Raw genomic sequence first — 23,173 nt, 5'->3', positions numbered from 1 at the left:
CAGAGGTCTGAGGACAACTGGAATCCCTTGCCCCTTTTGATTTAAATTGTGATTCCACAGACTGTCTTGAGTCTGAATATTTTCCAATTACTATGCCACCAGACACATATAAGTTTTCTCTTTTAATCTGTTGAGTGCACCTCAAGGTTATTTTAATTTTTACTGCTTTGATTACTAGGAAGAATGAATATTTTTCTATTAGTTACCTCTCCACCTCTTCTCTTGTATAACTTGTCCATGGCATTTATTTTTCATGGAAGTTCTTCTGTATTTTAAAAATTGATTTAAAAGAAAATGACAAGAGAAGAGGTTTATATTCCACAGAACTGCTACTTCAGGATTGCTGGTGGCTTTAAATTATAAAAATCTGCTAGTCTTTTCAACTTGGGTCCCTGCACCCTTCATAAAGACAGGGTCCCCCAATGCCTCAGGATTGGACACCCATAGGAATAATCTCCGGATGGATTCTACTGTCTCTAACTTAAGATTTGAGCCTTTCTTGGAGACTCTGGGTATTTTGCCTCTATTATAAAGTTATTTCTATCGCAGAAGTAGACTTGGGCAAATACGGAGAAAGAGTGGTCCAAAGGCTTACCATTCAGCAATGACTGATGACCCTTTCCTAACTCTTACTAGACTATCCTGGCAATTCCAGTTCGGATTTCTTGCTGTAACATAGTAATTATTCTTCTACTTCCCCAGAAGGAGATGGTTCAAAACCATGCCCTGTGAAGGATGGAAGGAGAGAGAGCAATGCTTAAGTGAGATGATGTGACATGACAGAGACTTTAAGTGTTTGGAGGGTTACCCATCACATGAATGATGGATTGAGTGTGTGTGTGTGTGTGTGTGTGTGTGTGTGTCTAGAATGAGGACTCATGATAGAACCAGAGGATAGAACTGGGATCCATGATAACCATTATAGGGAAATATTTCTCTAAATGGAGGTTCATAATGTTATTCCTCATCCCTCTAGGTATCAGCAAAGGCTGGACAAGTGCTTGATATAAATATGCAGTCAGCAGCCAGGATAGACAGCCTCTGTGCCATCTAGTTGCTAAAGTCTCCTGTAGATGTGATGGCTGACTGCAGGCAGAAGAGGCAGTGTGGGGTAATGGCGTAATGCCCGGGCTTTGAAATCAGATGAATCTGTGTTGGAATTTGTATTCGTTTGCTAGGGATGTTGTGACAAAATACCACAGAGTGGCTTAAACAACTTGAATGCATTATTTCACAGTTCTGAAGGCTGAAAATCTGAGGTTAAGATGTCAGCAGGGCCCTGCTCCCTCTGAGGGCGACAGAGAAGGACCTGTTCCAGGCCTCTCTTCTCACTTCTGGTAGATCCTGGGTTTGTGGCAGCATAACTCCAATCTCCACAACCTTCTTGTGTGCGTCTCTCCTCGCATGGTGTTCTTTTTATAAGAAGCCTACTCCAGTTCAACCTTATCTTAACCTGTAATGACCCTATTTCCAAATAAGGCCGTATCCTGAGGCAGTGTGGTTAGGATAGGACTTCAACAGGTGAATATTGAGGGAATACAACTTAGTCCATAACAGAATTCCAGGGCTAATATTTCTTAGCTGTGTGACCTTGGGTAAGTTACTTACCATTTCTGTGTCTCCTGTTCTTCATTCAGGTGGAGGTGGAGTTGAGGATTAAGTAGGTAAATACATATACAGAACATAGACTGTGCATCGTCCAGAGTAATCACCCAATAAACACTGGCATTCAAACAGATGGGCCTCCAACATCCAGAGGATGTTTCTGGAATTGTGTGCTGCCTTTACAGGGGCAAGTTTAAAAATCATTTTACACACATGACAGAAAATAACATAAAATGATAACTGTAAAAGGAAATTTTCATGCAAGTTGTTCACCACAAATATCAGGATTTTTCTTCAGCTTTCTCGATCCACAAGAAACATTTATCTTAAAAATAGCAAATCATTTCCAAAGGCCCTGTGCTAAAAATACAAGAAAATCAGTGGGCTGTTGCTCCCTCCTAAATATTTTGGTGTATCCTGGCATTACTAAAAATAAGAACAAAGAACGACTGTCAAATAAAGCCTGTGGGTAGACATAGCTCAGGATTGAGAACCTTGGTTTACTCTTTATCTGTATTTTCCTTCTGCCATTGGGATTGCTCGGGGTGATAGCTTTGTAAATTTTGTTGAATTCAATCCTACGGACATGATGACACATCTTGATAAGATGACTCAGCAGAACTATTTTTAGTCCTCTTGTGATTGTCGCCCCTGCTTTTAACCCCCTCCCTTCACCTCCCTTTCTGCTCTTCTCTTCACTGAACTGGTAAATCTGAAAAAACGCTAGAGCTGTGCCAGGGAGACAAAGGCTCCACACGCCTGCCATTCACTCCCGACTCTCAGCTGAGCATTAGGAAGTGCAATAAGACAAAGGATAGAATGTAAAACTAAAACCTCCAGGCCAGAGTTTGCTCAAAGTTTATTTTATAGAACTGCTATCCTTCAAGTGGCTCCATAAACATTCTTGTTCAAATGCATTTGGGAGGTTGCAGTTGAATCCCTCTCTTGGACTTTCCCAGTTCCCACAAAGGCTCTGAGAAGTCCTGCAGTCAGGAAACATCTTCGACTTTTACAATCCAAGCTTGCCAATCGTATTCGTCTAGAATAGCTATTTATAAATTTTACGAAGCTACTGTTCTTAGGGGCCCAGTTTGGGGAATATTAATCTAAGGAAGCGAAGGTGCCTCATCTGAACACACATGGCTGAGGAATGGTAAACCCATAATGGCAACCAAGCTTTCATGGTCCCTGGTTCCATGGTCTTTCTTTTTCTCTAATTTAAACATATGCATAATGCTACTAACAATTCTGGAACAGAATTCATTGAGCTCCCCCCAGCTGAGTTCTCCCCCTTCAGTCTCATACCCACAGTGCCCCTAGTGGCCGAAGGGCAGAAAAGGACATTCATTCATTTCCAAAAGGAAACTCTTGGTATGCACTTAGAGCCCAGCCAGAAGGTGACGCTCAACCTCCTTTTTTTCCTATTGAGTCATCTATCTCTCTGTGCCAGTTCACTGGGCATTAATTCTGGAGACCCCTTCTCATTCTTGTCCCATCTCTACCCTGTCTCTGCTCCGCACCCGGGGGCCAGTCTCTTCTTCTCAGACCTCTAGCTTTCCATCCTGCTTTCCCTGGGAGCAGGAGAAAGTGGTGTCTGGGTCCTGCCAGAGTGAAACCTCCAAAGGCAAACAAACCTTTCTCTTATTAACACTGATTGAACCAACTTCAACACAGCTCGTGTGAATTAGCATCTTTCTCTCCCTTTTCTGACTTGCCAAGATTTCTCTTTCTTTTAAGCCAGTGGGCATTCACCAGGACCCCCAGGGAGGTGGGTGGGGCATGGGGGAGGCAAAGACTTTAGCCTTCTGTCTCATGCATTGGTGATCACAGTTTTTCAATGTGCTTTTGCATTCTTTATTATTCTCTGTTTATTCCCCCTGCCCCCATGCTATTCTCAAAAAGAAAGACGTTGCTATGGTTGGTCAGGCTACAGGGGCTCATGAGAGACAGGAGAGGGAGGAAGAGGAGGAGGCAGGGGAAGACACTCTCAGGCTAGAAATGCCTGTGAAGCTAAAGATGGGATGAGGCTGCTGCAAGCACCTAGCGTGGTGCTTGGTAATGCTGCGTGCGCTCCAACTTGGGTACTTAAGTGAGACTCTGCACTGTCTTGCAAGCAATTTCAATTTGTGTATTTTACTTTGTTTTTTAAAATTATTTTATTTTTAATTAAATTTATTGGGGTGACATTGGTTAATAAGATTATATCTGTTTTGAGTGTATAATTCTATGACACATGATCTGTATATTGCATTGTGTGCCCACCAACCGAAGTCAGATCTTCTTCCGTCAATTTGTGGCTGTTAAAAAGGATGCATAAACCTGCAAACTTAGGAATGCATCATTGGTTCTTGTGTAACATTTTCACAAGATGTTAGCTGAGCTTTTTGGTTCTGACCATGAACAAACACACGCACATTTCATAGCAGTAGAAGTGAAGGCATTTTTTTTATTTGTTTGTTTGTTTTACTTTAAGAAGCAAAGTATACCAGACCAGCCTGGAGCAATGCAACATAGTAAGTCAGGAGTCTTGGTACTTAAATACTTAAAACTGCGGCTGGTAGACCAGCACGATCAGCACCAACAGGGAGAAATAAATGCAGAATCTCACACTCTAACCTGGTCCTACAGAATCAGAATTTACATTTGAAACAGATGCCCAGGTAACTCCTATCCACTGGTATACACATCAGTGTGTGAGGACCACTGGCTCAGAGTATGGGGTCTGAACCAGGTAGAGCAGGCTTGAGTCTTAGCTCTACCCCTGCCTCACTCCGTGACACAGGACAATTGTCTTCACCGCTCTGAACCTCCATTTCTTTATCGTTAAAACACACAATAAAGTACATACTTTATAGTCATAATGAAGATGAATGATTACCTGTGACTTGCTAAAAGTATGCAGGTAATGGGACATTCTTTGTGGATGAAGGAACATTAGACCAGGCCTGGACAATGTAAGTGCTCAATGCATGTGAAATATTATTACATCGTCATCATCATTATTAGAAAAATAAATAATTCAACAAATATTTACTGGGTGCCAAGCCCTCTTTTAGGCATTAGGGACATCACTGTGATATCTACAAATGGCAGAGGGATTGCTTTTATTACAACAAAATAACCTTAGGCTCTCAATAAATATTTGTTTTATTGAACAGGTGCTTAATGCATCTTAGCTATTATTGATATTATAGAAGTGATGAATTGAGAATTATTTGTCTTATTATAAATTTTAGAATTATAAGTTGTGGAGTGGTTGTCTTTACCAACAACAAAATGACCTTTTACCCTATTTGTAACCTGAATAAAGAACATATTCCACTCCCTAAATAATCAAACCCAAACTTCTCCACATAACCAGCAGGATTCTCCAACGTTAGCCTGTATCACCACTGTCAGTTCCTGCTCCCATTATCTTTGTTCATGCACTTCCCTCTTCCTGGGGTGCTTCTCTACTGGTCCAGCTCCAAAGTACTGAGTCTTAAAGAAGGGATGGAAGTACCTACTGCCACTTCTCTGCTCCCATAGCATTTCTGCTCTTACACTTGACTTTGCATTTGAGTAAGTGAATGAAAGCTGGTCTCCTTGTCTAGATGTGAGGACTGTGTCTTGGTCCCTGTGATGCCCTCCTGACCTACTCCCTCAGCATTTCCTAGAGGCACTTGTCAGAGTTGCTCAAAACCCACTTACGGCACCCGCAGAGCAAGATAAGAAAGTGATCGGCTATGCTCAGTGCTGGATTCAGGGCCTCTCCACGGGTGCCTTGGAAAAGTCAGAGCAAGTTGTAGCCTCTCATAGCAGGATTTTGTGATTCTCTATGGAAAGAAGTGGTGCAGAAGGAAGAGGGCAGTACTGATAGGAGATCCTAAGAAAACTAAGGAAAGCCACTTAGAAGGGTCAACAAAGTATGGGCAGGTTGCCATTCTCAGAGCGAAGGCCTTGCCAGCGATCCTGAATGCAGCCAAGTCTGGGGCCTGTGTCTCCTTAGATGGGGGCAAGGAGTCTCCTAATTCTGGTGATGGGTGAGGGAATTAGAAACCACACTGCATGAGGAAAGGAGGAAGGAATGAGAAGTATTTAGCCAGGAAGAAAGAACATGGTAGAGCAGGTAGGTTCCTTCAAGCACATGGAGGCTTGACCTATGCATTTGAGTTCTTCTGAATGAAGCCAAGAGGTAGAGGCTGTCGCTGGAGCTCCAGGCACTTGCAAGGTCTGGGAAGGGAGAGTTCAACTCATTGTGGGAAAAGGCAGGTGGTGGGGGTCAGTGACTGGCATCTAGACCTGAAGTCATCTCTCATGGGTTCAAGTCCTGGCTCTATCCCTTAAAAGCTGAGTGTTCTTTGAAAACTCACCTAACCTCTCTGAGCCTGAGTTTTTTCATCTATAAAATGGGGGCAAGAACCGTACCTACCTGTGAGGGTTAAATGTGCAAGGCTCAGAAGTGTGTAACACAGTGCCTGTTTGAGCTTCAGGCCCCACTAAGACTGAATCCACCTCCGGGGCTATGCAACGTGGCAACTGGGATCGTTGGTCTCATTTTGCTACAAGATGAGCTCCTGAGAACTGCTCTCTGAACACCCCCTGGATGTGTCCCCAGGGACCCAGGAAGGACCTCGTTTCTCAAAGAGCAGGGCCCATAATCAGCTCTTTCTAATGAGGTGGGCTTCCTTGTCACCTTTCCGCAGCTTCCTGGCAAACGGCCAGCTGGCTGGTCGGTGCAGGCCAAAGTCGACGTGTACCTGTGGCTTGGCTCGGCCAAACACTCCAGTGCCATTTTGGACAACTTGCCAGGCGGCTATGAAGCAGAAATGTCCTCCAAAGTGGCTGTCCCCACTCACCCTCCAGCCAGCCTGATCTACCAAGGTATGCTGCCCACTGGGCAGAGGGTCGTGAGGTATTGCTGGTGGGCTTCTGAGGAAACAGTGAGGAGGGAGACATGCCTGTTGCTTGTGCATTATTTTAAGATCAACTTATGCCTTCTTTTAATAGAGTTTCTAAGTTTTCTTACCTTCTGATGTCTGATCTAAAAGAATAAAGTGAAGTCATTAGACACATCTCAAATGAAAATTTGTATTTTTGTGTTAATGGAGAGAAAGCAATTTGTTTTTTTGTGGGCAGACTATGTAGGTTGAGTTTGGATTTTAAGTGAATGATGTATTTTCAATACATATCAGTGAGTTCTCTGTTGCTATGACCTGTGGAATTAAAGCAGATTTTCCCTTTTGCACGGCATTGGGGTTTTGATCTGTCAACAGCAGGCATGTACATTTCCCAGGAAGGACCCAGTGGAAGCCGGTGTCCGTGAGGTCAGCATGTTTCTGCAGCTTGCTTCTTGACTTGGCTGCTTTTAGGAATTCAGAGTGCTTTATATAAGCCTTTCTCCTTTGCAGATATTTTTCATGACTGCTATCCTGTTTACATTTTCATAATACTTAAATTTTGTTATAAATATTAATGCCTTACAGTTGCATTTTGCTTGTTTCCAAATTGCTTCAATTTGCAGGATCTCTAGCGCAGTTTTACCTCCACTTCGCCGGAAGCTGAGTTTTGAATTGAGCCAGGTTTCCTTTGTCACAGTATCAGAGATGCTTAGAAATGCCGAAGATCACACAGCTAGTAACTGATGGAGCAAACAATCTCCAGAACTTGCTTTGTTCCCATTTGGGTGAAAAATACCCAAATCAGGTTATCTTCTTATTCTTATGGACACTACCTCTAGCGACCCAAGGTACCCGGTCTGTCCAGCTACAGACAATTCAGAGGAGAGGAGAGACTTTCCCCAGAGCTTCCTGACGCTCTGCAGCATGTTTCATGGAGTGACGTTCTAGTAGACTTCCCCTGCTGGGAACTTCTCAACTCCTACTTGGCCTTCCCCCATTGAACCCGGGTCTGCCTCCACCTGCAGTCCTCTCCCCGCCTCCCATCCCGCCAAACAGGTGTGCTTGCGCCTGCCTTTAACCTCCCATGTCCTCTGTCTGTATCTCTCTCAGGACACTTGGTCCTGTCTCCTGCCACTGTGATTGCGGTGTTTTGTGATCTGTTATCCTCTCTCCCTGGAGCTCTCCAAGGGCAGGGCTGTCTTAACTACTTCAGAACCTATAGAGACCAGAACTGTACCTGGCACACAGTAGGTGCTCAAAATGACCTTGGCTGGCTGAATGGATGATTAGATGAATGGATGAGTTAAGACTTTATTGAGTTTATTGAAGCAAAAATCATTTGTGGAGAAACCCGTTTCTCTCTCTCTCTCCCTCTCTCTCTCTCTCTCTCTCTCTCTCTCTCTCTCTCTCTCACACTAGGAATTAAAATGTGGCATTTTAGAAAGAGAAGGTGATTTTGAACCTGACAGAAATGAAACCCAGGCTCTGGGCATTTTTTTAGCTCTGTAAACTTGGAACAGTATCTTAGCCTTTTGGTGAGCCATTTCCCTCATCTGTGGGATGGAGATAACTATATTTACTTCACAGGGTTGTTATGAAAGCACCAAGGAGAATGCCTGGCTCCTGAGTGCCATCAACACCACCTCTTTCCTGCATCCATTTCAGTCTCAGGGGCTGGTGGTGCCGTGGCTCCATTGTCCTTCTCTGGGTGCAGCAGCAGCCACACGTGGCACACAGACACCCACTCGCCTAGAAGCCCACTAACGCCGCCCTTTCCGCTGTCTGTCCCCAGACCGGCATATCTTCCAGCTGAGGGCGCACATGTACCAAGCCCGGGGCCTCATCGCGGCCGACAGCAACGGACTTTCAGACCCTTTTGCCAAAGTCACGTTCCTTTCCCACTGCCAGACCACAAAGGTAACCGGGGCAGCCGCCTGCCTTCTTCCTGGGCCCGCGGCCGATCCGCAGCAGACCCCGGGAAAGAAAAGGCAGGGGCACATGGCAAATTCCCATGTCTCTGGGCATGTGGGTGTTTCAGACTCAAAAGCACGTGTGCAAGGACGGACGGACACGGGGTCTGTCGTTCCAGTGTGACCACCGTCCTGCAGCCAAGAGAGCAAGTGCCCGAGGCACAGGGAGGGCGGCAGGAAAAGCAGAGTCACCTAGTCTCCTGCTGACGTGCCAGGCGCAAGGCCAAGTTCGGTGGGGAATGAACGAACGGGAAATCAGCCCACAGACAACCCACACGAGGCTTATGGTCCCGCGTCACTGAGGGGTCTTGGTGGGGGTGGTTTTCCAGCTTTGCGGACAGGAAGCCTGGGCTGGCCTGTCCGCTTTGCACTTACCAGCCGCGAGGGGGGGAGGGGCGGGGGGGGGGGCTGTGTGTACTTTCAACATCCCTGCAATTCAGTGTGTCTTTCTTCTCCAAAATACAACTTCCTGATGGATGCCGTGAGGACTGATGGAGGTGGATCCATACTCCTTTCCTCTGTGCTCTCTGCCTTTTCTGTACACTGAGTGCGGAAATGTGAAAAGCGTTCTTAATCGGCGCAAGTCCACTAGGCTTGCTCATCGGATTGAATGTGTTAGGATTTACTCTGTTCTCTGAGGATGTGCTGTTCTGAGAGAGGGAAGCTCCATAAAGGATTCGCCCGTCTCTGGGAGTAAAGACAGAGGACACAAAGAGACCTGAGGTTTCATTCCAGCTCATCTATTTTCTAGCTGCATTGACTCACTAAACCTTGGTCTGCCATCTTAAAATAGGGCTATTGTGAAGAAGCAGTTAAGAGAATAGGTGATTGATGAATGGTGGCCATTACATTGGTTGATGTTACGAAGGCTGACATTTCTTCCCAAAGTGAAGCGGTGATCTGGGTGACAAGTGAGATTGCATTTTGATTTATGACACGCAGACCGAGATCATAATGTGAACCAGCGGTGTGTCCTCTTCACCAGCGTCCGTGGGGTGTCTGCTCTGTGCCAGGCCCCATGCTGGGCTCAGGGGAGCCGGGGAGTGTGGGGCCAGCCCCTGCCCTGCACAGTGTGTGATCTGGGCATGGAGACAGGCAGTCCTCCCGACAGACGAGGCAGCTACCCTGTGATAAACCCTGAATTGCTGAGCCTCCAAGAGGCACTGAAGAGAGGGCTTAGCTCTGTCTGGGAGGGAAGTCGAGAAAGACCTCAGAAGGAAGTGACTCCATTCTAAAGAATGAGCGTGAAAACAAGAAGAGTGCAGAATGCTCTCTGCTTCCTGTCTTGAGAGAGAAGATTTGATGACAAAATTGTATTTGCTCACAAGAATCTCCAAATATCCCCCATCCTCAGTTGCCCTTCCATAAAGTGGAGACAATATTAGCGTCTGCTTAGTCAGGTTGAAGGAGTTTGGCAGCCTGGGCTTTGGTACCAGAGATCCAGGTCGAATCTCAGTTCTGCCACTTGTTGGCTTTTGACAAGTGAGCCTCAGTTTCCTGGTCTGTAATATGAGCAGATAACTGGATGCACCTCCCAGAGGCCGTGCGTGTGAAGGGCGGCCGCTGGCACCGAGGCAGTGCTCCATGAAGGGCAGCTAGTCTTATCGTCACAGACTCCTGTGAGGATGGAGTTGAAATGATGTATCGCTGAGGGTGTTAAACATCGTAGGGGCTCTACCTGAAACTTGTTTAAGCGTCTGCAGGGCAGGGATCCTTTCATCCACAAGCATCTAGCCCAGTGATGGCGAACCTATGACACGCGTGTCAGAGGTGACACACGAACTCATTTTTTTGGTTGATTTTTCTTTGTTAAATGGCATTTAAATATATAAAATAAATATCAAAAATATAAGTCTTTGTTTTACTATGGTTGCAAATGTCAAAAAATTTCTATATGTGACACGGCACCAGAGTTAAGTTAGGGTTTTTCAAAATGCTGACATGCCGAGCTCAAAAGGTTCGCCACCACTGATCTAGCCCTTAGAAGTACATCGGTTTACATTGTCCCTTGAGTGTGGAGTGAGTGAGCAGTGATGACGAGGATGTGTTCTCTTCGCCATGCATAGGAATCCTTTGAATGCACCGCGGAACCCTCACACCCTAGCTGAGTGATCTTTCACTTTTCTTTCCGCCCCACCTTCCAGGTCATTTCCCAGACCCTCTCCCCGACCTGGAACCAGATGCTGCTGTTCAATGACCTGGTGCTGCATGGAGACCACCAGGAGCTGGCGGAGTCCCCGCCCTTGGTGGTGGTGGAGCTGTATGACAGCGACGCGGTGGTGAGCGGCCAGGACAGTGCTGACGGCGCTTTGTTTTACTTACGTTATTTAACCAGCCTGTTGCTCAGGATCCATACGTGCCTGGCAGCAGTCCCGACCCGGGAAAGCAGTGAATTACAGAACCAGGAAAATTGGTGACCGTTTGCTTCACTAAAAAGTTTTTCACTTAGAGTTCCCTTTACATTGCAATTAAAATAGGATCTGGGTCACAGAGCTTCGGTTGGCACACGGGTTCAGGAATAGGATACTTTATAGCGCAACCCCCCCGTGTGCCCACCGCCAGCTGGTTCCATGTCCCATGTCTGCGTAATGGCAGTGTCCAGGCCTTTTGAAAACAGGAGATGTTTACTGAGCTCGCCTGGCTGGAAGGGAATGGATGGGTATTGTCACCAATGCAGCCTCTGTAGCTGGGTCTTTATTTTTTTCTCGGTTGTTGCTTCCAAAACCTGCAACAATGCATTCATCTCTCTCCCATTTCTGTTATGATGGAGACCAGACCTCTTCCTCTCCAAAGATGTCTGTGTTCTGCAACATTGGAGAGATTCACAAGCTTACTGGAGATTTTTAAAAAACAACAAATCAAATCTTCTTTTTAAATTAAGAAGTCTAAAATGAAAGGCAGTGTTTATTTATTTTATTTGCTGTCTCTGCCTCCTCGGGAAGTTGCAGAAGCACAAATACATTAAATACAACAGCTGTTCCGAAAAGCCTTCCTAAAGCTTCTTCACCTCAGAGCATGCTGGCAGCTCTGACCTTGATCCAAGGTCAGGAGCAAATTAGGACGGGAAAATTGTAGAAGGTGAGCAGGCACCTTGGAGAGCACAGATTGCCCTCTTGCTTCCTAGAGAAGGAAAAGGAGACCCAGAAAGGTCAAATGCCTTGTTCAAGGTCACAGCTAGCTGAGGCAGAGTCAGAACTTGAACCTAGCCTTCTGTGCCTACTCTTTCTGCACATGTGGGCATGGCTGGTATGGCTGTATGCCTTTAGAGACACATATTCTACTTCTCCATTCCTCCTCTTCCTCCTCCTCCTTTATCTCTCCCCCCCTTCTCTCTCTCTCTCCCTCTCCCTCTCCCTCTCCCTCTCCCTCTCCCTCTCCCTTTCCCTCTCCCTCTCCCTCTCTCTCCAACGCCCCCCACACAGTTGTAAGTTGGAGCTAGATGTATACACTTATGGAATGTGAGTTCTACTCTTGGGAGTATTGTGTAAATTTTCTGTAGATACAGCCACAAAATACTCATCTTTTCAATTTTGTTCCTAACAACATGGCTCCAATCCTAAGTATTTTTATTTGAAGACCAGTAACAACAATCAGGCATCCTTGAAAGCTCCCCTTAAACCAGCCTGCTCCATGGGTTTCCCTTGGCTGCCTTTGCTGTTCAGACTCCTTCTAGATCTCTATTTGGTGCTCTCAGGCCCCACCCCAAGCCAAACCCTTTATGGAAAAACAAGCTTCCGCTCTCCCATCAGAAGGAAAGGAGATGCAGGAGAGAAACCTCCTGGGAGTCTGCACTTTCCTCCTGGAGCGATGCACGTGGACATGCAGGATTCTGTTGGCACTGCAGCTGCAGCTGCCTGGGGCCCAGTCCTGCAGGGACAGCCCTGATTATGAGATGCTGACTCTGCCACACGAGCAATTTCAGTCTAGAGCTTTCTCTCTTTACAGGGCCTTGTGCTCTCATTGGGGTCTGCTGGCTATCTAGGAAATGAGTTCATCTTTTGCAAATTTGTTGCTTGGGTTTATGTCTACTCTTTTGTTTCCAGGACCAATTTTAATTATTCCAAGCTAGATCATGGGCAAAATAAGTATATGGCACATCACTTCAGCTGCCCTACCTGTACCCAGATTAGAAACAGGTCTGACCCTTCTAGTGGATACCAGCAGGCGACTCTATTTCTGAGTGTGGCTGAACTAAACCCCATTTCCACCTCCCCCAGGCTTCCTTCTACAGCCAGCAATGCACGTGCTGGTTCATGAGTCCCAAGGCAACGAAGCCCTGCAACTGCTCAAACCCAGCCCCAGTCCCAGCCCCAGCCCCAGCCCCAGCCCCAGACGGGCATGTGGGCGCTGTCCTTGGACGTCAGAAGTCATTAACCCAACAGCTTTCACTTGATAAATATGTACCGAGTGCCTGCCCTGTGCCAGGGGACACAGCAGTGAATACAACAGGCAACCCTGCCTGCATGGAGCCTACATTCCAGGAGGTCCTGAGATAAACAGCAAGCGAAGCAGCCCCAGGCTCTGGCCTCATGCTGCTCCCAGGGGAGCATGGGTCCATGCTCTTGGGAGCAGGTGTGGGAAGAAGCAGGAGATGGTGCCATCTAATAGTTCTTAAACTTATGGACCACTCCATACATACAGATAAAAACCAGAGGCCTGGTGCATGCTGGCCAGGGCAGGGACCGTGGTGGGAGGTTGACCGCTGGCCCTTGAGGAGGGAGCTGACCCCCAGCCCCCCTGGGAAAGGGGCCCCTTCTGCCGCCACCCACCCCTGGTTCCCTGTCTCAGCCGGGGCCCGGAGGCCCTGGCGCGTTTGGGAGAGGAGGCTATAGTCACCGGGCCCAGGCTCAGAAAAAACGGATGCCAAAGCCACGCAGTTCCCCGCCTCCTCCTTCCCTCGCCACCGTGGGCGGCCCCCAGGGGAAGGAAGAGGATGGGAGAGAGATAAACCATTGTGTCGAGGGCTGACTTTCAATAGATTGCAGTGAGGGAGCTGCTCTGCTGCGTAGGAAACCCTGACCCAGAAGCAGGTCTCTACTAATGGTTTAGCCAATGGGGGCCGCTGGCTGTGGGGAGGGGCCGCGGGAGGTTGGCGGTGGGAGCGCACTGACCACCAGGGGGCAGCTCCTGCATTGAGTGTCTGCCCCCTGGTGGTCAGTGTATGTCATAGCGACTGGCCGACCAGTTGTTCCAATTGACCAGTTGTAAGGGTCGCTTAGGCTTTTATATATATAGGTACGTTAACACCCTCTTACTACCAAGAAAAATAGGATAGAACTGCTCTGTTACTTAAGCATGTTGACCTTTATCATTATCATCATCATCTTCATCATCTTACCATGAGTTGAGCACTCATTGTATACCAGTCACTGTGCAAAGCACATACATCGTTATATCAACCTTCATGGCCTTATTAACAGATAGTAGTTTGAACTACATTTTAGGCATAAGGCTAAAAAAAGGTTGAGTGAAATGGCCCAAGGTCATAGCATTGCCAGACTCCAAAGCTCACATTCCTGACCACAATAATTTCCTGCCCTGGAGAGCTTGTGGAATGTTTGGTGCCACCTTATTTCTCCTTTTCCCCTCCAAGTCTACCCTAGGTGATTATTTTATTTTTTTAAATATATTTTTTTTTATTTCAGGAAGGAAGGGAGAGGGAGAGAGATAGAAACATCAGTGATGAGAGAGAACCACTGATTGGCTGCCTTCTGCACACCCTCTTTTGGGGATTGAGCCTGCAACCCTGGGCATGCACCCTGACTGGGAGTTAAACTGTGACCTCCTGGTTCATAGTCAAAGCTCAACCACTGAGCCACACCGGCTGGGCTCCCCTAGATGATTATTTTAACTGTATTCCACTGAGCTTTCTATGCTGAGGAGAGAGAACCCCTGAGATTGTCTTGGGCCAGGGAATCCTTAAGGTGAACCTTTTAGAGTTTTCCCTGGGAGCCCAATCCTTGGAAAGGTGTATGAGGGCAGTAACAAGAGGGAGATACTGAGGCTGATGGTTTTGTGAAGATTATTTACAAAATTGTGCGGATGCAGGTCAGGACCAGGTAGGTGGCAATCAGGGCCAAAAGGCATTCCTTTTCTGCCTTAGGGAAAGCCGGAATATTTGGGAGCCACCGTGGCTGCTCCAGTTGTGAAGCTGGCTGACCAGGACTATGAGGCGCCCCGGCTGTGCTATCACCCCATCTTCTGTGGGAACCTCTCTGGAGGGGACCTCCTTGCTGTGTTCGAGCTGTTACAGGTAAGTGAGGTGGAGGTGACACCCGCACCGGTCATCGTCTATCTAGTCCATCTGGCCAGGGAAGTGGCCTCCCTGGAAGGGCACTTCCTTGAAACTGTGTCTGGTCCCCCCCTGCTGTCCTAGATCTGGAGGTGTCTCCTTCTGGGGATGTTGGAGGTGCCACCTAAGAACACAGGCTATTCCCAGAGCCCCTGTGCTAGAAGGTAGCATCCCAGGATGGACTGTTCTTATGGGTTTAGCCAGCAATGCTTGAACAGCCCTCTGTACAAGTCCTTGAGCAGCCTATGGACCATGAGAGGATGGCAAAGAGGAAGGGAGCAAACATTTGTGGGACTTACCATGTGCCCAGTTGTGTTTGCTGCCTCACATGCCTTTCATCACACCAGACCTCCCTCCATCCTGTTGAGATAGGTATTATGATTCCCGTTTCACAGGTAGTACACGCATGGCAAATTATAATCTGTACACGTGAAAATTATATACTGTTATTAACCAATGTTATCCCAATACATTTAATTTTTTAAAAATATACTTTTATTGGTTTCAGAGAGGAAGGGAGAGAGAGACATAAATGATGAGAGAGAATCATTGATCAGCTGCCTCCTGCACAGCCCCTACTGGGGATTGAGCCCACAGCCTGGGCATGTGCTCTGACTGGGATTGAACCATGACTTCCTGGTTCATAGGTTGATGCTCACCCACTGAGCCACACCAGCAGGTAATTAAAAAAAAAAGAGGAAGCTGAAAAGCTGAGGCTCAAGGTTAATTGAATTCAGTCAACCACTCTTTTCATTACACAAAGCTTCCTGAAGTGCTCTGAGTGAGTCCCCTAGTCTGTGACTGAGGGGCTGGACCTACTGACCCCTTCAGGTCCTCTGAGGGCTCCATTCCACGTCCGCCTCTCCCCCTCCCTCCTCCACGCTGAGCATAGAGGTGAGACCCTGCTGCCTGCTGACAGCCGAGTTAATAGAGGAAGCCCTGTCAGAGGCGAGCAGCCTAAGAGATACAATTCATTAGGGTTCCATTAGGACTTCTCATTTGATTACTTGTTCAGAAAGTAATTGGATCATCAGCGCAGCTGTCTGCATGTGCATCTCGTGCATGCTGAGAGACGAGAGCGGGCAATGCCTTCATCTGTCTCCCACTGCTCTCCGTTTTCATCTGCGATGGTTTATTCAGTCTCTCCATCTCCTTTTCTGAAACACTCCCCCTCTGAGGAGAAGGATTTAGTACCCTGGTGTTTGGATGCCCCAAACGGAATTCATGATCTTGACTTCCCACCCCTGCCCAAGCTAGCTGCCTCCTCCCCACCCCATCATCCCAGTCCTGGCTCATGGCCCTCGTCTTCTCCCAGACTCTGCCTTGAAAATTCAGACTCAGCTTAAATTCTTCACCCTGGACCTAGAGCCAGGCCACGCCGTTCCTTGGGCGGCTTCCCTCTCCCCTGTTCTCACAGACCCTGTTTCCCTCAGGACTGCAGCGCTGGCCTCTTTTCTGGTATTTCAGCCTCTTTCCTGCCCTTTTCTTGTTCACTTTATCCTCCACGGCCCTTCCAGAACACGAGTGGACCACACCTCTCTCCTCTTCAGAAACCATCAGTGGCTCCCTGCTGCTTATTACCTCCAGGAACATTTCCCCACCTCTGCTTTTTTTTTAACATCAAATGCAGTCCCTCCAAGTAAGGGAAATGAATATTTGGGAATTGCCTCAGATTATATCCCTTATGGGGATTGGAAATGCCCATTACCATGGAGAGGACTCTGAGAAGATCTAGGATTTTCCAAAGGTTTTTGACTATGAAACTTTTTTTTTCCATAATAACTCTTTATAGTTATTCCCAAAAAAAAATCTGGCCCATAGGAAATTATAGGTTGGCATTTAAGTTCTCCCCAGATTTGGCTTCATGCTGTTTTTCAGCCTCACATCTCATCATATTACTCTACACACTCTATGGCCTCTTTATGCCAGGCTACTCTGAGTCATGCAGTTACCCCATTCAGAAATGTCTCCCACTCTGCCCACCCAACCTCCACACTCCACCTACCTCTTTAGGGAAAAGGTCATCATCAAAATCAGAGCCAGAGATGCCTCCTCCGGGAAGCTTTCCCCACCCCCGCCCCAGTCAAGTTAAATGCTTTCTTCCGCCCTACAGCACGCTGCCTCTTTCCTGTTTAATTCGGACTGTGGGAAGGCCATTGGTTTACATGCATGACCCTGAGAGTGGTGGCTCCCTGACTTTTGCACCCAGTCCCATCCCAGACCTGCAGGGGGACCGCCTTTGAGGTCCTGATATTGTGTCTCTATTGGGATGTTACAGCGATCTGGCTTTTGGGCCAGCTTATCCTGCCCACCCCTGATTCTTAGTATTTTGCCTTCATAACAGTTCTTTATCTTTCCCTGGCCCCATGCACCGAGACACTACACACCATGTACTTTTATAAGCCAGCAGCTGCCCCATTTCGCTGTGAAAGCATTTCCGCTTAGCTGGGAGCAAAGCCGTTTAATCTCCACCACGCAGTGAGCTTCACAGCCTGTGTGAACACTAAGGGCATCTTTCAAGCACCCGTGGAACAAAGCTTCGCCAGGCCGACATTTCAGCAGCCCCGGGATGAGCAAACAGACATGTGGAGCTTTGTAAAAACCACCCAGAGCACCGTCCTCTGCCCCATCCCAGCTGTTCTGTGCCTTTTCCTCTGGAGCTCGAGGGACAGTGAGCTTTCTCAGTGAGGTGGTGTTTTGCAGGCAAATCGCTCACCTCTTCACCGCCAGGCAGCACGGGCCATGCAGCCTCATTATTTCCCAGCTCCCCTATTTGGTCTGACTCATTCTGCACCTTCATTGTCTTGAGCCTGTTTGGCATTTGCGGTGTCTGCTGTCTGCTTTTTTCTGAGCTTCTTATAATTGAATTGACCACATCTGCCCTTGCCAACTAGAATACGTCTGTAAAAAAGAAAGGGTGATATATTTGTGCTCTGCAGGTTATGGTGAGCAATTAGGCTTTGTCGGGCATATGGAGCTAGCATGTCAGGCAGCCAATAAACATTTATCAAGAGCCCACTGGATGTGGAATGCCAATTGTGGGACTGGCAGAATGAAATGAAGTAAACAAACACCTCCTCTGGGCCAACCACCCCCCACCCCACCCCCAGGAGAACTCCTTCCCCAAAACAATGCTTCATAGAACATCTGACTTCCAAGGCACTCAAAGATCATCTGGCCCTATCGGAGGCCCAGAGAGGGAAAGAGACTCATGCAGGGTCACACAGCAGAGCCTGGTGTCCAGGCTCAGTCATGAATTTCTTTACTAAGCTTCTAGAGAGAACACGCTACGTTCCAAGGACTGAAGGGTAGGAGAACGGCCCCAGTGGCTGGGATCAAATCAGGGACAGCTTCTTGAAAGATACACGTGTTGAGCCAGGTCTTGAAGGCAGTGCACCGTGGCCTGCACAAGGGAGGAAGCCCTTTCTAAGTCCTCTTTGTGAGATTTTAATAAAGCACGATTGTCTTCCTGCAGTTTTGTTAACTCCAAATGCACAGGAAATAACATCTTTTCATCCTTGGAGGCCTGCCTCCAAAAGACTTTATTTTCTGTTTCACTGATTGGGCGTGGATTCTATTTGACTAACCAGGAATCTTTCCTAGCAGTGCAACATGAGGGATAGTTAAGTCTCAAAGGGTCAGCTTCTATCCGAGCCCCTTCCCAGTCCACTGCTGGAGTTCCGACGTTGTTTTATCAGGTCGCGAGGAGCTAGCTACTTTTCTTCTTCCACCCCCCATCTTACGGCGAGCTCATTAACCTATTAACTTTGTGGCACATCGCTAAGTGCTCACTAAATGAGGGTCACCCTTGAGAATGAATGCACTTGGCAGTTAATAAATAAGTGTGGTAAAACGCATCATCTCGGTTGCATGTTAAGCTGGAAACATTGTCTTCGCTAAAGGTTTTTATGGAGGAAAGGGTTTTAAGCAATTACGTGATTTGCCTGGTGGTGATAACAGGTGAATGAGGGGAAAAACAAAAGGAAGCAACTCAGATTCATCAGTGAGCCACATGTATCTCACTGGGTGAGATAGCCCCAGAAATAGCCTCTCTTTCCCTCGTTCTCCATTTCCCATCAATGACCAAGTCCAGCTACACATAGAACATGCATGCCCTTCCTCGCTATCCCCACTGACACGTCCAGGTCCCAGCATTCATCATCTCCTGCCTAGATTGTTATCCAGCCTGTCTGTAAGGGAAGTAGGGGGAGGAATTAAGGGATTTTAATGATGAGAATGTCTTTCTACTGAAATGAGACCTGTCTGCCTATGCATACCTTCTATTCATGGGTCATTTTTTTATTTTTCAATTTACAGTCGACATACACTATTATATTAGTTCCAGGCATACAGCATGGTGATTAGACATTTATATAACTTACGATGTGATCACCCTAATAAGTCTAGTACCAAACTGACACTATGCATGGTTATCACAGTGTTACTGACTATATCCCCTATGCTGTACTTTACATCCCTGTGACTGTTTTTATAACTGCCACTTTGTACTTCTTAAATCCTTCAGAGAAAGACAAGCACCATATGATTTCAGTTATAAGTGGAATCTAGAAAATAAAATGAAAGAACAAACAAAACAGAAACAGACTCATAGACACAGAGAACAACTTGACAGTTGCCAGATGGAAGGAGGGTTGGGGGCTGGGTGAAAAAGGACTGTCTTACGGATGAGGTCCTTGCCTGTCGACCTTCTAACCGGCACTTGTTCTTTGTGGTAGGTCCCTTCATCCGGGCTACAGGGGCTCCCTCCCATTGACCCACCAGATGTCACCCAGATCTACCCGGTTCCTGCCAGCATTCGGCCAGTGCTGAGTAAATACCGAGTGGAGGTAGGCGCAGGGAAGGACTGAGTTGATCTTTGGGACTAAAGGGCAGTGGCGCGTTGCAATATAGTAGTGCTTTGCATGAGGGGAATTGTGGGGTGGGAAGGAGACGGACGTAGTTGATCAGATGGGCCCTCGAGTTGCTGCTCAGTCCTTTCCTGGAAGAACATACTGTAGTTCCCAGGCAGCCTGTGGACTTCCTTGCCGGCTCCTCCCTGGGCCTTGGAGTGACAGCTCTGCTGCTGGTCCTCTCCTCAGGTTCTCTTCTGGGGAGTCCGAGAGATGAAGAAGGTGCAGCTGCTCTCCGTGGATCGTCCTCAGGTGCTCATCGAGTGCGGGGGACGAGGAGTCAAGTCCTGCGTGATCCAGAGCTACAAGAACAACCCGAACTTCAGCATCCAGGCAGATGCTTTCGAAGTGGTGCGTGCACCTGGTTCCCCACCTGCTCCTGCCCTTCATTCTCGCAGGTTGATTGCCGTGGGGAGAAGTTTTGGAGTTTGGGCTGCTCCGCCCCCACCAAAAAAACATCTCCCCATGGCAATCAACCTGGAAGAACAGTCTAACTTAGTGAAAAGCCAGAAGTTCAGAATGAGATAAAATAGACTTTTGTTGTTGTTTGGTTTGGTTTGGAAAGGCTCCAGGTTAGATCATACAGTCGATCAAATCAGGTTAACAGTGGTCCCCAAAGTGCAGCCCCCACCCTCTTCATCAACTTCAGCATCAGCATCACCTGGGCCTTTTAGAGACACGAATTCTCAGGCCCTACCCCACACCTACGGAATCAGAAACTGTTGTGGGCTGGGGCCCAGATAGTTCTGGCTTAACAAACCCTTTGATACATATTAAAGTTTGAGGACCACTGGCTGAGAACATACCCTCACAAAACGCATTTTAATAGTTAGATTTAAAAAATTATTTATGCATAAAAGGGCCATAGTTTACAAGTGAATTTAAGCTTTATCTACAGTGACTTTTTTTTTAGCATCTGTCCTTTTGTTTCAGTATTTCAACATACATTTTTGTGCTCTGATTTGGAGCTAATTGTAAGAGTTTGCGTTGTCCAACCCAGTCAATGCCAATGGACACATATGCTACATCAGCAAAGATTAGAATGAAAGCATGTGCACCTGTGTGCAAACATTTCACACTGAGCTTTGTTGAGCTTTGGGGGAGGGGATGGAGGGGCACCAGGGAAACGAGAGGGCCCCTCACGCGCAGCTCCATTTTGAATGGCTCCCTTTTGTATCTTGGGCCTGGGTAAACATCTCTCTGAGATGAGAGCTCTGGTGAATAATGACAAAATGAGACCATTGACAACTATTGCCATTGGAGGTGTGGGATTTTTGCGGTTTAAACCCTGGATGAACTGTTGGTGCTGCTCTTCCCATTGTGGGTCATTACTCCTTGGCTTGGGAAGGCACTGCTCCAGACTTCTGGCAAGTTGCAGGGGTGGCCTGGAAGAAGAGGATGACCAGGCAGGGACAGAGGGAGGAAGGGCGTCAGGTTTACTTTGGTCCTGCCCCCGACAGGTCAGCAGGGCGCCAGCAGCCAGGCTCAGCCCGGCAGTGCCCTGACCTCGCGCTGGCCTCTCCCCGCAGGAGCTGCCTGAGAATGAGCTGCTGCACCCGCCCCTGAGCATCTGCGTGGTGGACTGGAGGGCTTTCGGGAGGAGCACCCTGGTGGGCACCTACACCATCAACTGCTTGAAGCAGTTCTTGTGTAAATCCAGGGAACCCCTCGCCCCCTCCTCACAGGTGGACGGAACCCAAGCTGGGCAAGGTAGGAAGCTCCCCTTGGTTCTGGGGCTGTGGACTGCTACGGGACCCGCACAAAGATGCCCCCCCTCCTGCCCCCTGGCCAACTGGATCTTTCTGAAGAATTTGCTCCTTAAGTGCCACCTCTGCTTCGTTAGTTGCCAGATTCTTGCTTTAAGAATGGCATCAGGGTCAATTCCTCTGAGAAGCCTTCCTTAAATATTACTCAAGCTCCCGCCCGCCTCCACTCCCTGACAGTTTTCTCTTCTTGATGTTACTTTAATTTGGTCTGTTTCGGATCTCAGGTGCACAGAGTTGAATTAATTGCGCTTCTCAGTTCATGCTGTATAATTATCATCCGTCTGTTCAAAGCTGCACATTATATCCACCGTCCCCCGTGCCTATTCCCGTCCCCACCCCCCTTCCCCCCAACTCCCCACTGTAGGCCCCACACCACCAATTCTTGTAAAATGTAAATCCATGTAATTTACACTTATGAAATGGTGCCAGAACCTTCATTTGGTTTCCTACTCTTTTCACTCAAAGCTGTGTTTTAAGATCTGTGCATACTGCTGTGTGTACATTAGCCTGTTACCACTGCCCGCTGCATCTACCTCACTTTGCTTTTCCTTTTCCCTTATATTAGACTCCAGGCTGCCTTCAGCTCCCCACTTCCACAAACAATGCTGTGATAAATGACCTCTGTTCATTTAAATTACTCTGAGGATCAATAAGTGTGACCATTTATTGATTAGCTATTAGGTACCAAATGCCTTACATCCTGATCTCATTTATGACCCCAGTGACATGGGCATTTTCACTGTCATTTTGTCAACAAGGAAACTGAGGTTCAGAGATGGTAGGCACTTGCCATATTTGCATCCAGAGCTGCCTGTTGCCCAGTTTGGGTCCCTGAAATGACCTCCCTGTGCTATAGCCCAGGTTGCCCAACCTGATGTGCTTTCATTTTGCTTATTTCAGATTCACTAATAGCCACTGAGCCCTCTGGGCCCCTCAGCTCCTCCCAGGACCCCCCAACAGATCACATCTATGTGGACGTTGAGCCACCTCCCACAGTGGTACCTGACTCTGCCCAGGTTCAGCAGGCTAGTCAGGTTGACATCCCTGACTCATCCCCTATGCTGGCGGCTGAACACCCACCTGCAGCCCGGGAGCCACCACAGGATGGAAAAGCTAAGGTCAGAATCTAATCCCTCTTCGTATTTACAAGGCTCATTTGAGTTTGTATGGGAGGCTCTAGATACGAATCCCCCACCTACTAGCTGTGTGACCAGGAGCAAGCAACTTCACGTTTCTGAGCATCAGTTTCCTCGTCTGTAAAATGGGGATATTGATACCCACTTTGCAGCACTGTTGTAGAATCAGACACGTCAACGTATATGAAATTAAAGTGCCAGTCAAACAGAACAGTAATATTTAATTGAACAGAAACTTTTGTCAATTTGTTCGCTTGGAAAGACAATGGTTTCACCTCTAGGACTAATCCCCAGATATTTAGAACCTACTTTGTACAAGGGCATGTGGAACAAAAAGATGTGTCTTCTGGACTCGGAGAGAAGTGAGACTTCTCATCCCCAGTTAGCTAAGATTCTGGAAGGGGAGATGGACACATATACAAAGAACCGTAAGCCAAGGATGTAATTTATCTTTCTGTGCCATAAACTTAAGTATAATATCCTGGGCATCAGTTGACTTGAAGGAGACAGTTTAAGGAAGTCCTAAGAGATTGCTTGCCCAGCAAATGGTAAAGGCTGAAATAGAAAGCAGAGTCACATAGATTAGTGGATGTTTGCTCAGGCTGTTCCCGTCT

The 23,173-nt window shown here is 47.4% G+C and overlaps 1 protein-coding gene across 1 annotated transcript in view; it reads left to right on the top strand.

The window, feature by feature from the left end:
* Window positions 1-23,173, top strand: part of FER1L6 (fer-1 like family member 6) — a 98,447-nt gene that overhangs the window by 44,558 nt on the left and 30,716 nt on the right. The window contains exons 18-25 of the mRNA XM_023751897.1: window positions 6,291-6,468; window positions 8,278-8,402; window positions 10,600-10,734; window positions 14,559-14,708; window positions 19,484-19,594; window positions 19,847-20,008; window positions 21,187-21,368; window positions 22,316-22,541. Of these exons, the coding sequence (XP_023607665.1) occupies window positions 6,291-6,468; window positions 8,278-8,402; window positions 10,600-10,734; window positions 14,559-14,708; window positions 19,484-19,594; window positions 19,847-20,008; window positions 21,187-21,368; window positions 22,316-22,541 (1,269 nt within the window). The remainder of the gene's footprint in view (window positions 1-6,290; window positions 6,469-8,277; window positions 8,403-10,599; window positions 10,735-14,558; window positions 14,709-19,483; window positions 19,595-19,846; window positions 20,009-21,186; window positions 21,369-22,315; window positions 22,542-23,173) is intronic.

The sequence above is a fragment of the Myotis lucifugus genome, unplaced genomic scaffold (genome assembly GCF_000147115.1).
Source record: "Myotis lucifugus unplaced genomic scaffold, Myoluc2.0 scaffold_27, whole genome shotgun sequence".
NCBI classification, from domain to species: Eukaryota; Metazoa; Chordata; class Mammalia; order Chiroptera; family Vespertilionidae; genus Myotis; species Myotis lucifugus.
The sequence above is the reverse complement of the archived record's forward strand: the minus strand, read 5'-3'. Positions and strand labels throughout refer to the sequence as shown.